Source organism: Miniopterus schreibersii, assembly GCF_964146895.1.
Source record: "Miniopterus schreibersii genome assembly, chromosome: 1".
NCBI lineage: Eukaryota > Metazoa > Chordata > Mammalia > Chiroptera > Miniopteridae > Miniopterus > Miniopterus schreibersii.
The window spans coordinates 154,051,644-154,068,851 of record NC_138101.1 but is presented as its reverse complement, the minus strand read 5'-3'; the positions used below and the strand labels follow the sequence as shown (position 1 = coordinate 154,068,851).

General features: G+C 36.4%; 1 protein-coding gene across 4 annotated transcripts in view; it reads left to right on the top strand.

The window, feature by feature from the left end:
• The window catches only part of PRTG (protogenin), a 123,242-nt gene that overhangs the window by 52,253 nt on the left and 53,781 nt on the right, over window positions 1-17,208 (top strand). For 2 of the 4 annotated variants that reach the window (XM_081144622.1, XM_081144620.1), the window contains exons 3-11: window positions 3,080-3,224; window positions 4,183-4,316; window positions 5,870-6,007; window positions 6,241-6,399; window positions 7,007-7,166; window positions 7,935-8,182; window positions 10,229-10,393; window positions 14,022-14,327; window positions 15,277-15,465. In XM_081144622.1, the coding sequence (XP_081000748.1) occupies window positions 3,080-3,224; window positions 4,183-4,316; window positions 5,870-6,007; window positions 6,241-6,399; window positions 7,007-7,166; window positions 7,935-8,182; window positions 10,229-10,393; window positions 14,022-14,327; window positions 15,277-15,465 (1,644 nt within the window). Of the gene's footprint in view, window positions 1-3,079; window positions 3,225-4,179; window positions 4,317-5,869; window positions 6,008-6,240; window positions 6,400-7,006; window positions 7,167-7,934; window positions 8,183-10,228; window positions 10,394-14,021; window positions 14,328-15,276; window positions 15,466-17,208 lie in introns of all 4 variants that reach the window. The other 2 variants (XM_081144621.1, XM_081144619.1) reach the window with 1 other exon arrangement.

Sequence of the window (17,208 nt, the reverse complement as noted above, 5' to 3'; positions counted from 1 at the left end):
GGAACAGCTTCTCAAAGTATGGGACAGGTGAACTATAGAATTTCATCAGGTGGACAAAGGGACTGGGATATTTGAGAGAAGGAAGTGCTCATACAACACTCACAGGTATGAAATACGGTATATTCCATGTTCATGGAACATTATTAACTGTAAGTGGTTGAAAACAAGTGAGAGTTGTGCAGGGACTAATTAATTAATCATGAACACAAATCAGATTTGCATTTTTTGACTTATCACTCTGGAGGTTACTCTGATGGCAGGAAAGATTTCACCTAAGAGGTTCTTGCAAGACTTCCAGGCAGTAGATGATAGGGGCCTGACTCAAAGAGAAGACTATTAGGGATGGAGAGAAGTCAGATAATGGGAGAAATATACAGTATATAGGATAAAACATACTGAATTGGGTGCTTGATTCATTGTTGGGTAATCGAGGAAGAAATTGTTCAAATAGGGCTGGAAAAACTGCTTTATGAAGAGAAGGTGAACTAGACTAGGCATTTCAGTATAGAGAGGTCGAGGCTGGGGAGGAGGAGTAAGATAAAATTCCCACCTTGAAGCCTGTAAGCTGCATGTAGACTAGATCACCAATGATGGCCGAACTATAAGTCACCCTCTTACACATGCAAAGGTAATACGGTACCAGTAAGAGAAATTACTACTTCAGAAAGCAGGAATTAAATTTATGGAAACTTAGGTCCTCATTCCCCCAAAATATGAATGTCTGACATAGTTTAATGATAGAAAAATAATCTTGCATTGTTATTGAGAAATCAGGCTATTACGAATGCGAACCTGATATTTGGAAGATAAATATAATCATCTATTCTCTAATTCTTCAGTAGATAGGGCATTGGTTTGATCCAGAATAAAAATGTTTGTAAATAGATTAACATCCTAGAAAATTACAGAAGCAATAAGGAGAATTGTAATGACTTTTAGAGTTTGATGTTCTTGAATAGGGGTTTTTCAAACATTTTAGTCTCTTTATACTCTTAAAGCTTATTGAGGACCCCAAAAAGTTTTTTTTGTGTGTAGGTTTTATCTATTTATACTTATTACTTGAAATTAAAATAGAAAATTTAAAAATATTGATTAATTTAAAACTGAAAACATTGATTCACTGCATATTAACATAACACATTTAAGGAAACACAACTGTTTTCCAAAGCAAAAAAATTTTAGTGAGAAGGAGTGACATTGTTTTGCATTTGTGCAAATCTCTTTAATTAGCTTCCTAGAAGACAGCTGGGTTCTCACACATACCTGCTTCTGCATTGAATCTGTTGTGATATCACTCATCATGTAGTTTCTGGAAAACACTGTGCACACAAGAGAAATGAGAATGAAACAGGCACATGAAGGTGATTATGAGAATGGTTTTTCTCTTGTGGAACCACTGTTCTTGAGGAAGCAGAAATATTTTGTTAAATGCATAAAAAAAGTGTTACTTTACCCCCACTGCATCCTTTTTGGAAGTAAATGCTTTTAAGAATATTTTCCCCGGCCTTGCTGGACGTGGCTCAGTGGTTGAATATTGACCTAGGATCCAGGAGATCACGGTTCAATTTCTGGTCAGGGCACATGCCCAGGTTGTGGGCTCGATGCCCAGTGCAGGGCTTGGAGGAGGCAGCCAATCAATGACTCTCTCATCATTGATGTTTCTATCTCTCCCTCTCTTTTCCTCTCTGAAATCAATAAAGATACTTTTTTTAAAAAGAAAAAAAAAAGAAAAAAGAGTGTTTTCACCATTATTCACTGGCTTTGTCTTATTCCTCTAAAGGTCTGTGATCCACTTACAGACAGACTAATGAAGTCAAGTCCAAGGCAGAATGTTAGTCTTCTGTGACCTTTTACTTTTTCCAGTCCAAGGAAGCATAAGTCATCTAGACCATAGTCTATTTTTCTTTATAACTTCTCACTCTATTTATAAACCATAAAGTCATATATTTTTTTGAACTGGAATCTGAGAAAGGGGGAGTAAGACCATCATTGGGGCCCTTTCTTTATGTCCTGGAAGACTTAGTAGAGGGAATGAAAACCACAGTGTTACCTGGAGTCTGGATTCTGTCAAAATGTTAAAACCATGGACTCTGACGACCAGTTCCTGGAGGCCCTCCTAGAATGGTAAAGTGTTATCTCTGGAAAGTATCAACACTTCAGGATTTAGCTTTGGTTTAGAGAAAGACATGAGTTTCAAAATAGTCTCTTGCATCTCTCTACCTTTTGTTCATCAGCACACCATTTGTCTTCTCTGTCTTTTTTATTTTTCAACATCAAATACCAACCTCGTTTGATTCCAAACCAGAGTGACATATCTGTGTTCAAAAGAGCCAAGTCCTTGTTTTCATTAAGGTGTCTGTAGAATCTCGCTCTTCTCACTGCCACGGCCCAGGTCTGTCATTCCTGTTTAAACAGCCTGTTGGTCTTGATTCCAGGCTCTTTGTTTCTCAGTCCATCCTGTGTAACAGTGCCCGATTAATTTTTCCAAATACTGTTATCCTGACCCTTCTTTGCTCAAAAATCTACGTGATGTCTAATTTGTACTGTGCTGCAAATCTGCTTTATCTCTACTCTCCTTCCACTTTTCTTATTGCCTTCATCTTATTCCTATTTTCCCCCTTTCATCTAAACCCAGATTATTTGAAACTCAATTTAAAACCAGTCTCTGTAAATGGTTTTTTCCTGTCTAATCTGTCTGCATTGATTTCCTTCTCCTCTGAAATACAGTAGTATCTGAAGTTTGTACCACACAGTTTAGTATATAATTAAATACCACTATTAATTGTTTATTTTTGTTCCAGTTATGTCATTTTTTTTTTTCTCCAAACAGGTCGTAAGTTTCTTAAGAACTTGGTTAGAGTTTCATCTTAGGAAAGACCAGACTCCTTGATTTGGGTAGCTGCTCAGTGGTTTTTTCATAAGTATTCCCTACATTATTTTTGTGTTAGTTATGTTGGAATGGTCTTAACATCTGAGCAAGAGTTCAAGTCTGATAAATAATATCTAGCATAATGTTATTTCCAAGTATAGTATAATAGTTCATGCACTTATTCTGAATTTGTCAAACTTTGTCTTACAGCTATTTCTGCATTTGAAGTTCAGCCAATTTCTACTGAGGTCCAAGAAGGTGGAATTGCTAGATTTGCATGCAAGATTTCATCAAACCCTCCTGCAGTTATAACATGGGAATTAAATCGAACAACTCTACCCGTAACTATGGACAGGTAAATGCAGTAACGAAGACTTTATCATGAGACTCTCTGGGGGAAAGGTTGTTATGGAACTCATTTTCATTGAAAGTGTTAATAATCAAATTCTTAAAGACACTTCAAAATTAAGCAAAGTATTAGATTACTATTAGTCTCTGGCACATGGGGCATAATTCCTGTTTTGGGGGTTCAAATCAAAATTCAAAGAGCCTATCTTACTGTTTTGTTCTTTCCTCAAATATCTTTTCCAGTCATAGAACCATCTGAGTACATGGATTGCAGCCCAAGGACTTGGAAAATCAAATTATACCTTTACTGAAGTAGCAGTACTGATGAAAGGGTCTCCCATGTGTGCCCTGGTAGCTGCTCACTTCTGTCTCTGCTTTCCACTTCCCAGTTCCTCTCCACTATCCATGCACACATGCGCACACACACCTAAGACTCTGAAGGTGGTCGGAGTTTAAGGATCAAGAACTTTGTAGCAATTTTTAAAAGTTAGATTCGTGTCCTAATGAGTAGCAGCAGTATCCCTAAACAGGCAAAAATCATTTCCTAAAATGGTAGGGGACTTAGATGGAAGAAGTTATTCAAGGAAGTGCTTTTTTTAAAAAATTTACATTTAGGTGTACCTTGGAGAATACATCGAAATTAATAGACAAGAAGTCAGAAATCTGAAAAAATGACACAAAGCTCTAGGCCACCAGTTAGCTACATCTAAGCTATAATGTCAAATGAGACACTATAAAATTAGACTGATGGATTTCACAAACCACACACTGCATAGTTACTTATGTTTTAGAGAGCTGTAGTGATCCAAATGAAAACAGCTGAATCAAGCTAATATTTTTAAAAAAATTTTAAAGTATTGCATTTGACACTTTAAAAAGGTTGAATATATTAAATCTTATAGAATATGTGTTAAAATAAAAATAATCTACTACAAAGAGTTCAGTCATCTTTCTTTTCTTAGCAGGATAACTGTCCTACCAACAGGAGTGTTACAGATCTATGATGTTGGCCAGAGAGATGCTGGAAATTACCGTTGTGTTGCTGCTACTGTAGCCCACAGACGTAAAAGTGTGGAGGCCTCTCTAACAGTGATTCCAGGTACCTCATAGAAGTTATTTTTTAGTTTTTATTGGCACAGCTATTAATTTTTATTCTCAGGCTATAATAGTGTCATCATCTTTAAGAAAGATTAAATTTTTTTTTTGGTAAATATTTCACTTTTAAAAATATATAAAATACAAAAAAGAGAAAATAACAATCATCCATTTCCACCAGAATTGTCCATTGTCTGTAAAGATATATTCATTTCCAGTTTGGTGTTTTTTTGTTTGTTGTTTTAAGAAAAACCATAATTTGCATTTGTGAAAATAATGCATGCTCATTATAACGAGTAATGTTTATAAAAGTAAAAAGGTAGAAAGATATGCCCTGGCCAAGTGGCTCATTTGATTGGAGCACAATCCCATGCACCAGAAGGGTCATGGGTTCGATACCTGATCAGGACACATATCTAGGTTGCAGGTTCAAACCCTGTTAGGGGGCAGTCAATTGATGTTTCTCACATCAATGTTTCTCTCTCTCTCCCTTCCACTCTCTGAAAAAAGCAATGGAAAAAAAATATCCTCAGGTGAGGATTTAAAAAAAAGTACAAAGATGTAATATAGTTTTAAAATATCCCCAATTCCATACCCAGAAATTATTAAGTGAACATTAAGCGAACATCAGTTATTAAGTTAACATTAAGCGAACGTAACTTTTTATTTTGCCATATGTGAATAGGAAGGGAATATTGACTTCAGAGAGAGGAAAGGAGGGGGGGGAGAGAGAGAGATAGAAACATCAATGATGAGAGGGTCATTGATCGGCTGCCTAGCCCGCAACCCCGGCATGTGCCCTGACCGGGAATCGAACCCCGATCTCCTGGATCCTAGGTTGATGCTCAACCGCTGAGCCACCCCCGGCTGGGCTAATGCTTTGTTTTAATTTGAGGTAATATCTGTTAGCTTCCTGGTATGAAAGATAGAAACAAAAGCACTCTCATACTCCTTCCCTTCTCCCCACTGTCACATGAATTCTTAAAAAGATTATTGAAAGTATTAAATGAACGTTTGAACCTCAATTAAAAATAAATAATATGGAAACAACCCACATGTCCATCAGCTGATGAATGGATAAATGAAATGTGTCCTGTTTATATAATTAAATACTCTGTTGTTATTCAATAAAAAGAAATGAGGTACTGGTACGTGCCACAATGTGGATGGATATTGAAAACATTATGCTGTTTAAAGAAGCCAGTCACGTAACGTACTGTTCCTTTTTTCTGAAATGTCTAGAATTGGTAAATGGAGAGAGACAGACAGTAGCTTAGTGGTTGCCAAGCTATGGGGAGAGATTGGGAAGTGACTGCTAATGGGTATGGGGTTTCTTTTTGGGGTGATGAAAATGTTCTAAAATTGATTGTGGTGATGGTTGCACAACTCATTGAATTGTACTTCAAATGGGTGAATTGTATGTTATGTGAGTGATATCTCAATTAAGTTGTTTTAAAAGAAGAAAAAAGTGAATAACTTAACAATAGATCTTTTCACTCATTTCACTTATAGTTTACTTATAATTTATTTTTGTATTCTGCCTTTTCCTCTCCAAAGCTAAGGAGTCTAAATCCTTCCACACACCAACCATTATAGCAGGTCCACAGAACATAACAACATCCCTTCATCAGACTGTTGTTTTGGAGTGCATGGCCACAGGAAATCCCAAACCAATCATTTCTTGGAGCCGTCTTGGTATGTCTTCTCAGAGGGAAAAAAGTCTTTGCCTTAAACTTTGTTCATTATAGTGAAACAGATAAAATGTTTATTGTATATACAAAACACGTTTGGCATTTTAGTGTGTAGAGAAATGGTTTTAGTGTTGAGAATTTTATACTTTTTCTGATAGGATTGTTTGGAGACTGATCTTTTGAACCAATTTTAGAAACAATTTCGTTGTTTTAACTGAAGTATTCTCTCTGAAATAGATCACAAGTCCATTGATGTCTATAATACTCGGGTACTTGGAAATGGTAATCTCATGATATCTGATGTCAAGCTGCAACATGCGGGAGTATATGTTTGTCGGGCCACTATCCCAGGCACACGAAACTTTACAGTTGCCATGGCAACTTTAACTGTATTAGGTATGTTTTCTTCTGCATTCAAGAGAATCTTGCATTTTCACATTTGCTGTTTTATCTCTTAGCTTATTTCCACCTTTCTTGAATTTTGTATTATTGATATGAAGGTTGATAAGGAGTTTCTTAATCTTATGATCAGTCTTAGGAGAAAATTAAAGTCCTGTGTTAAAATATAACTATTAGTCAGAAGTCACCATTCTGGCTGCCTGCATACTATTATATTCCTTCTTACTTCAGCTTCCCTCTTCTCTCCTCCTCACCCACCCACAAATCCGGACCCATTCACCAATCTAAAATTTTAATCTGATGATTGTGTATATGCATTTATAAGGGGCTATGTATTGGGTTTAGTTAAGTAGGATTATAGTACACATATTTTTAGAGTGTTTATATAGATGGTCTCCATAGGGAAAGCTTGGGGGAAGTGCACATCTACCTGAGCAATGTATGGAAAAGGCATCTGGATAGATACATGTAGAGTGTAGATTGGAGGCTCAAAATGTCTAATATTTTCAGGGGTGGGACTTTGTCATTTGCTGTACTCTTCCTTGACTCTTTGTATCATTCCTGTTGGAACAACAGAAATATTTTTTTTTTTCTTTAAAAATAGCTCCTCCTTTATTTGTCGAATGGCCAGAAAGTTTAACGAGGCCTCGAGCTGGCACTGCTCGATTTGTATGTCAGGCAGAAGGAATCCCCTCACCCAAAATGTCATGGCTGAAAAACGGAAGAAAGATACATTCAAATGGTAGAATTAAAATGTACAACAGGTAAGTTATGTCACTTTGCTACTAGATAAGATATGATGGCTTTAGTAATTTTTATGTGAAATGGCTATAATTATAATATCAATTATTTTAGCTATCTTGGCATTTAAAACTAAAATGAAATAAGAAATTAACCTAAGATTATAATATCATCATGCCATAGATCCTTTTATATGTGGATCATGGAAGTGGTTAACTGTACTGAAATGAATGTTGGGCAGTTCCCCAGACCTGGATTATAGTCCTGATAAGCAAGTAGCTAAATTATTAGCAAGCATATTAACCCTTAGGGGGTCTCACTTTCTTTTTCCATGATTAAGAAATTAGAAAGAAATAATTGATTCTCTAAGAATTCAAACGTAATCATTATAAAAACTCACTTTTATTAATATAAATATTAATCTTCTTGTAACATTCTCACTTATGTTGCACAAAACTTTAAAAATTTTTGTTGACCTCAATTTTATGTAACATTGCAATATTATATAAATTAGATGCTATTACAAAGTAATATACTCTCTTAAGGGAAGCCAACTTTTTAAGCTGTCATCTAAAGCAAACAGGATTTGGATATCACTAGTGCTTGCATAGACTCAGAAAATAAGAGTAATTTAAAATAATTCATATAGATTTTTCAGTATGGTTGAGTATAACTTTTTTTGTTCTTAGTACTTTTTGTCATTTAAAATGGTAGTACACTTAGCAATAGTTTAACTTTATTTTTACATTCTTAGAGTTTTTCATAGAAATAAATATTTTTCCTTTCTTCAGTAAATTGGTAATTAACCAGATTATTCCTGAAGATGATGCTATTTATCAGTGCATGGCCGAGAACAGCCAAGGCTCTATTTTATCTAGAGCCAGGCTAACCGTAGTAATGTCAGAAGACCGACCCAGCGCTCCTTATAATGTGCATGCTGAAACCATGTCAAGTTCAGCCATCCTTTTAGCCTGGGAAAGGCCACTTTATAATTCAGACAAAGTCATCGCTTATTCCGTGCACTACATGAAGGCGGAAGGTAAGCAATTAGGGAAGTGTTTATTTTTAAGTTCCACTTGCTATCATGGATTTGTTTTCAGTCTGAAGGATGTTTTACATAATCCACATAATATTTTTGAAGTTCTATGGCATTTATCTCTTTTAATAAAACAATCTGTCACATGTATAATCTATTTTTTCCCCTAAATTTTGTATTGTTGTATATACTTTGTGTATATAAGTATAGTTTAAGGTTTTTTTATTTAGAAGTAAGTAGCTCTGCCAGCTAAAATATACAGAGTGGTGTATTTATGGATTTCATTTCAGCAAAGTTAAATTCTTTAACTAAGACAAAATATGCCAATATAAGTATGCAGTTACATAGGACCAGTGGTGTGACTGCTTAATAAAATAATGTAGTCAAGTATAGTCACTATGAAATTTTATTTTTAAGGGGAAAATAAACATTATCAAATTCCCCATATATTTGATTTTATATGTTTTCTGAAATTATATAGAACTCTCTGAAATTTGAATAAGACATTATTGACATTTATGATATAAAAGTAGAAAGCAGAGCTATCTTCAAATTTTTATTTATGACTACTAGTTCCATTTTTATTCTTATTATTTCTTTGGCAAAAAATTTAGAGGAAAAACTACTTATAAATCCTAGAGATTTCTCTGTTGATTTTTCATAGAAACCATAGTAGAAGTTTACAGATTTTAGTTTTATACACAACCAGCCTAACTTTTATGTAATAGACATTAAAAACAAATCCAAACACCCAAAGAATGGTGTTATAACAAAATTGTCTGTAGAAACAGGTGGTTTGTTGTTGTTTGTTTTTTGTACTTTGAAGTAGTATTTTGAAGAGGAATATTTTGAATTTAAATCAGGGGTCATGGTAGCAAGAAGAATGAAAGTCTGATAGCTGAGCATGTTGGAGTATGTTAATTCCCTTTTCAGTGATTTAGGAAGGTAAAAGGAATGCTGGTTTTGGTGGAGACCACTCTTGTTTGCTATTATGGTTCTTTCATTAGAGCCTCCACATGCAGCTCAGTGGGCTATTCAGGGATGGAACAAGGCTTTTTAATTCGAACTCAAGGACCTTGTTTGGTAGGTCAGAAATCGTACTATGCAGCGCCTAATTAACGAGACATTAGCCAGTCTGTTGTGAAATGCCTGTAATCTTGTCTAATTAAAATGCTATCAAGTTCATTCAGAAATGTGGGAAAACTTAACAGTGGAATTTGCCTTCTGTTTTGTTTATAAATCCAGTGTGGAAAGAAGGGGCCCCGTCCTTAGAGAGTTTTGATTAAGTTGACATCCATTTACTGTGAATTGTTCACAAAGCACAGTAGCGACCGGCGCTCTTGTTCCACTTTACAGGGTTGCTCTGTAGGAATTAAATCCCACAAAGACAAATCCTCTTCTCTACCTCGCCATGCATATTTTATTAAGAATTGCTGAGCATTTTTTTTCCTCTCAAAAATAAAGCTCATTGTGAAACAAAATGTTCTGAAGCACATTCTGGGCTTCCCAGTTCTTTTGCTTTCAATATAAATAAAAGAACAACTTGTGTCAGTCAAATCTAATAGAATCTCTCGGGGCAAAATGAGATCTTTTGCAGGACAACTTTTGGTTTGGTTTGTTTTTATAAAGAGTAGAGCCATTACATTCCCCATTGTCTCTCCATTTACGTGTAAAAGAAAAAAGAAGCCATGAGTTTAAGCAAGTAAAATTTACACTTATGAATTACAGCGTTTCATAATGTTAAGCAATGTGTGTTACTGCCTCACGTTGTCTCTGCTCTGAGTTTTAACTAGATCTTAATGGAGTTTAGAGAAGAGTAATTATTTTCGGTTTGATTTGTTCAGGAAAAATGCAAACTAGTAATTTGTAGCAGGACAAACAGTTACTTTTAAAAAAATACAGTCCTTCCCATTCACATTTTTTAAAGGGTCACAAAATGTAACTGAAAGAGATTAGACTCAAGGACCAGTGTTTTACAGTGAGAGGAAATGGTCTTATTAGTTTTATTTTGAATATTCTTAATTTTTAAACACTGATTCTTTAATGTAGGTTTAAATAATGAAGAGTATCAAGTAGTTATCGGAAACGACACGACTCATTATATCATTGATGACTTAGAACCTGCCAGCAATTATACTTTCTACATTGTGGCGTACATGCCGATGGGAGCCAGCCAGATGTCTGACCATGTGACACAGAATACTTTAGAGGACGGTAAGAAAACATGATTCTAGGTCATTTAAGTATGAACATTAATATGTTTAATCAATTTCAATAAGTAAGTGTGTTTTAAAATAGAAAAAATATTGTCCTGGCGGGTGGCTCAGTTGGTTGGAATGTTGTCCTGTACACTGAAAGGTTGGGAGTTCGATTCCCAGTCGGGGCGTGTACAGGAGGCAACCGATTGATGTTTTTCTCTCACATTGTTATTTCATGTGCTCTCTCTCTCCCTCCCTTTCCCTAAGATCAATTTTTTAAAAAAGAAAAAGAATATATCTTTTTTCTGGTTAAAAAAAACCCAAAAACAATTGTGGCTACCAGCAGGCTAATTTGCTATGTCAAATATGACTTTACTTTTTGATAGTAACGTAAGAATAAAGCGAACTTTTATTTGTAATTCATAATACAACTTCTAATAATAAAATTCTACTATTCTCATTGTATTTCAAGTTCCTAGTTTAAATTATAAATATATTGCAGTTTTTATTAAAATTTTGACTTATTTATTTTTTACTGAGTATATTCTCTAGGCATGAATAAATATAAGAACAGTTACATATTGAGTCTGTGTAATGACTGGAGGTAGAGGTATTAGACTTCCGAAACTGGGAGTTTATGAAACTTAGTACCTTTCAGTTAAAAAAAATTCTTATAGCCCGGCCAGGCATGGTTTAGCAGTTGAGCGTTGACCTAGGATCCAGGCGATCGGGGTTCGATTCCTGGTCAGGGCACATGCCCGGGTTGTGGGCTCGATCCCTGGTCAGGGGCGTGCAAGAGGCAGCCGATCAATGACTCTCTCATCATTGATGTTTCTATCTCTCTCTCTCCCTCTCCTTTACTCTCTCAGAAATCAATAAAGATATATTTTTAAAAAAATTCTTATAAAATCAGATAGTTTATTTTTCGATACAATATGGTTATTCTACTTAAGGAGGAAAATAATACTTGTGCAGTTTGTTACTTGACCATGAGGTGGAAACTGAGCTCTGGCAGGCCGTCATATATTCTTACAGTGGAGGGACATTCCTTTTATTATGACAGTATTGGAGAACTGAGTCTCTTCCTCTGACTTCATCCCTTTCTCCAGAGGCTCTAGAAAGCCCCTGTTTATGGCCCTGCAGTGTGACAAGGAAATCATTTAAAATATGCTTAATTATACTCCTCTCCTTTTATACATGTTTCTTATCCTGAAGAAGTCACCTACCCTTCCTTAGTTTCAAAATGTATTTATAGAAATGATTCCAGAATCTTTTTGTTGTGTTCATTTGGTCCCAGATCTCTTACTTATATCTTTATAGTGCCACTTGTTTAGATGTTTATATGTTCAGAGGTTGACTAAATGAAAAAGTTTTCACTGACCTGTATACTGAATTCCAAATTTGGGCTTTCATTTAAGAGTTTGTTTAATTTTGGAGTGAACCGCAGTACGTATGACCTTTCCAGTTTTCTCATTATGTCTAACAACCTCTAACACACATGTCTAAGGGGAAACACAGGTTCTGTTTTTTATTTGATTTTGCTTTTGGGGATTTTGGAGGGATGTGTAAGGTATACCCCCATATCTTTGAAGAAAATGAGTCTAAGTGTAGCCAGCAACTTGTGAAAGCTTGCCAATTCCAGTTATGTTATGATCTCAAAGTTTTTGTCCTTTAAACCTTTCCTTACTCTGCAACTTTTTAATTTAATGTTTGATTTTGATGTCTGGACAGCGTACAGACTCTGACACTACTTTTCAGATTTATACGTGTCTCCCCATTTTCGAAACATACTTCTCTGAGGTGTGTGTGTCTCCTGGAGTGCACAGCAGAGCACAGCCAATACAGCTAACACTTGGGAAGTGCTTATCCCTGCCTATTCTATAAACCTTTCCTCCACCATCTTATTTAGTCCCTACACAAGTCTGTGATAGAACTATTGTTCCTAGAGATTGGAGAGTATAGGGGTAAGAATGTGGGCTCTGTCTGGTCTGTGTGGATGTGCTCCTTCACCCACAATCTGTGTGACCTTGGGCAAGTGATTGACCTCTTTGTCCCACAGTTTCCTCAGCTGTAGAGTAGAAATGGTAGTTACTTCTTTCATTGAGTTCTTGTGCAAATTTTTGAGTTCATACACATAAAGGACTCAGAAATGCTTAGTAAATGGATTTTCCTGTTTCTATGTATTAATTTGTCATTCATTCTACAAATGTTTATGGAGTACCTGCTATGTGTTATTTAATATTTAGTACTGAACAGGAAACAAAAACCTGTCCTTGAATTCAAGAAGTTTACTCCCTAGTGGGATAGGGAGTAGAGGAACAATAAACATGATAGTCATGTAAGATAGTGGTAAGTGTTGAGCAGAAGGGAAAAGAGCAAGGAAAGGAAGAATAAAATGTTGGGAGGATGTGAGACTTTAGTCAGTCACCAAAGAAGGGCTCACTGAGTAGTAGATGACATTTGAATGAAGACCTGAAGGAAGTGAAAATGAGGGAGCTGGGTAGGCAGATGACTGGGAAGTGCATTCTAGGCAGAGGAGATGGAAATTGCTGAGGGCCAGAAGCACAGTGTGTCGGGAGGGGCTGGAACCAGTGGAAAGCAGTGGGAGAGGAGGCAGAGAACTAATGGGAGCCGACCATGTAAGCAGATATGCCACATAAGAGGTCTTTGTCTTTTACTTTGAGTGAAATGGGAGCTATTTTGAGCAGAAGAGTGACAGCATCTAACTTGCATTTTAACAGCTAATGTGTTGAGAATAGATAGTAGGGACAAAGGCAGAAGCAGGGAAATCTGTTAGGAGGCTATGGCAACAATACAGGCTAATGGTGATGGGGACAGGGACCAGGGGGTGGCAGGGGAAATCGCAGAGCCACAGGATTGAATGCGGAGTGTGTTTGGAGGAGTCAAGGATGACACCAAGATTTTTGGCCTGAGTTAGACAAATGGTTGCCGTTAACTGAGATAGGAAAGACTGTAGAATGAGCTATTAATATTATCCTCATTTATGTCTGAAGAAACACAGACACAGAGAAGTTAATTGGCCAAGATCTCGCAGAATAGTAAGTGGTAGAGCAAGGATTCAAGCACGCAGGCTAAGTCTAGAACCTGTCTTAACTCGGCACTGGACTGCCTCCCACTACGCTCGACTCATTTCCCTGGGGTGCTGGTTGTATTCAGATTACTTAGAGGAAAAACACTGTTTTCGTCCTAAGCACCATGTATGTCATTGGGAGTACAAAATTCACACTGCTTTTTAAGACATCCCTCTGACATGTCAAAATATTATTTGCCAGGTTAAAACCCTGGTGTCCTGGGCTTTCCCACTCTTGTATAATTCTCTCTTCTTTGTCCCTAAGGCATTTTGATGGGATTGAAAAGTATCCTCGAATTTTGTATGAGTATTAAGTAATGTCATATTCATCCCAAACAATAATGACAACTTTGCTTGTTCGGTTCCCTATGCTTGATCCTTTCTCATTTTTTCTTTTTCTGATTTGTACTCTTGAAAACCTCTGTTAGGGCTGAAGGCATCTCCTCTTTATTATATTATGTGCTGCTGTTAAGATAGTCATTTATTACTCGTGCTCTGATTGACAATTTTGATTCTAAATATTTATCAGCAACCTGTTTTCTTACATGACTAGTTCCCCTGAGACCTCCTGAAATCAGTTTGACAAGTCGAAGTCCCACTGATATTCTCATCTCCTGGCTGCCGATCCCAGCCAAGTATCGGAGGGGCCAAGTGGTACTCTATCGTCTGTCCTTCCGCCTAAGCACTGAGAACTCCATCCAAGTTCTAGAGCTCCCTGGGACCACGCACGAGTACCTTTTGAAAGGCCTGAAACCTGATAGTGTCTACCTGGTGCGGATTACTGCTGCTACCAGAGTGGGGCTGGGAGAGTCATCAGTATGGACTTCACATAGGACACCCAAAGCTACAAGCGTACAAGGTAAATTTCTAAAGATGATTGAGGAAGAACACTGTATTTATACTTTTGAATCAATTTTTTCTTATCTAAATTATGTTTATATTCTTAAATTTTATTTTATGAATAAAAGTATCCCATAGATCATGGAGTTAATTGAAAAAAATTTAAACTTTTTATTTGAGTAGTCCCTTATTGCATAGAACTCATTAGTGTGTAAAACTTTTGTTCACACTATTCGTTTGCTTAGCAAATCCTTGATGGATACAGCAGTCCAAACAAACTGAATTATCAGAAGTTTTATACATATTAATAGAGACCTAGTTAATATTATTGCCATATATTTTTTGAAATATTAGTTTAACAGGAAGATCATAGGACTAGGAAATTTTCCAGGGGTGGGGAATCTTTTTTCTGCCAAGGGGCCATTTGGATATTTATAGCATCATTCGCGGGCCATACAAAATTATCAACTTAAAAACTATGAAAAAAGTTCTAGATTTATTGAATTTCGAGTCCTGCCTATGGTTACCTTGGCAGGGCCAGACCAATATGGCCCGCAGGCCAAACGTTCCCCACCCATTTTAGACCTTTCTCTTTTACTAATGTGGGATGTAACATGTCTGGTTTCGTTGTTGTTGTTGTTAATTGATTAATAATAATACCTGTTCTACCATAGAGAAATGTTGGGTAGTCAAAATGAGAAAGTACTTAATTGTCTCTTTAAAAAACATGCAAATACAGATATTATTTTGTTCTTATTTATATGCCTTAGTCTTTTAGGTAGTATTTTATATATTTAATTCTGTCTGAAACTTTAATATCATTGTGAAATTTTGAACGTTATAGTATCATTGTTGGATTTGAACTTTTTGCAACTGTTAGCTTAAGATCTGAGATCTCTCCTTTCCTGTGTTTTCATGTGAATTATGTGTTTTTTTTTTATACATACATTTCTGGTGAAATTTTCTAGCCCCTAAGTCTCCAGAGTTACATTTGGAGCCTGTGAACTGTACCACCATTTCTGTGAAGTGGCGGCAGGATGCCGAGGACACAGCAGCCATCCAGGGCTACAAGCTGTACTACAAAGAGGAAGGGCAGCAGGAGAGTGGGCCCATTCTCTTAGCCACCAGCGACCTTCTCTACACACTCAGTGGGTTAGGTGAGTGAGTTTGTACTACCCTTTTCCTTTTTTCCTTCCTCTCTGACCCAGCTGGGAGAAAAGTTGTTGGATATAAGCCAGTAGAACTGACTTAATGGTAAAAAGAACAAAGAACCGACTTTACTACATCACTGTGCGCCCTCCTGCTTAAGTCAGTGGCGGGTCTTTGACTTACCATTGTTAGTGAACTGACACATTGTCAGATAACCGTGGTATCTTTCTATCCCCCACCTCTGGGCACCTGCTTTTCTTTCTAAAGTTCACTTCTGGTAGAGTGAGATCCTGACCAATTATTATGGGTGTGTGGTGGATGTAGAATATGAATGTAAAATAGGAATATCACCAAAAGATCAGAGAATACACAACAATTAAGTTTAACTTAGAAATTGCCCGAGAGTGCTATGTAGGCATATTTACATGTATAAAATATATATGCTTTATGTACAGATTAAAGCTCTTACCTATGACCCATGTAACTATCAATGTTTACTTTATGTAGCTCTAACCCAGGAACACCAGAGAAAAAGCATTTAACTTTGTGATTGCATTCAGCAGAGTTCTGAAAGACACTGCTTTATTCCCTATTCGTCTTATCTTTGCTGAGGAAAGAATTTCATGGCGTATCACGTTTAGTAGAAATTAAAGAAATGAATGTCTGCAGTAAATACATAAGTTATAAACAGATACGTACTCACGGTATAACATGCACACTTAGCTATTGGTTGCTCATGAGATTTTCACCCTTAAGTACAAAGCAGCAACTTTAATTATGATTACTAAACAAATTCTCTCTGAGTTGTTACAGTCTTCCACACATATTGGGCTTTACAATGTACGCTGGCTTTCCCTGTCTCACTTCCCTTTGGGGTGCAGGAAGGAAGAGGCACAGTGGTCCCACAATGAGTTGCCCTATTTCCTTCCCCGGCCTCACAGTAGCACAAGAGCAGCATTAGACATGATTCCCTGTGCAGTAAGAAGCAGTGGTGGGGATCCATTTTCAGATGCAGGGGCATAGAACCCCATCTTCTGGCTCTTTGCCACAATTTTCCAGATGGCATTTTGCTTGTAATCTTATTGTGTCCAATTTTAATTTAATCTGCTTTTGGTTAAATAAGTTTTACTATTGACCTCTGTCACACAGCTTTACAAACGACGAGAAATTACATATGCTCCAGGGTGACCTTCCTTGAACCATTGATACTGAAAGGATGTTGCCTAACCTACTGTCACCAAAGTCAGCAACATGTATTTCCAGCCATAGCCTCTCAGTGTGCTCTCCCTTTCCATAGGTATATCATTTATTCAGGAAGATTGTACTCAGTATCAAGTAAGAAATAGGATTTGGGACAACTATTGATTTAAAAAAACCCATATATCAAACTCACTATTAAGGGAATATAAATATGTTGAAGATAACAAAAATAGCTTAATAGAGCACTCTTCTTGAAGATGTAGGTAGCTTATTCTAAATGAATGATTAGAAAAAACAAAATAATGTCTGTTTTTTGTGGAAAAATTAAAAAGCAGTTAAAACTTTGGCAGTGAAAACAATTCTTTAAAATATAAAATTTTCTACGCATGCATATGTGTAAAGAAGACCCATTGATCTTTTCCCACCAACTTCCTGGACTTGAAAGAAAAAGCAGTGATGGTAAATCTATAGACCGTTGTCAATTTTCTGGGATTCTTCCCTTGAAAATGTAACATTTGATTTTTGAAACACATAGCAGGGTGTACATGCTT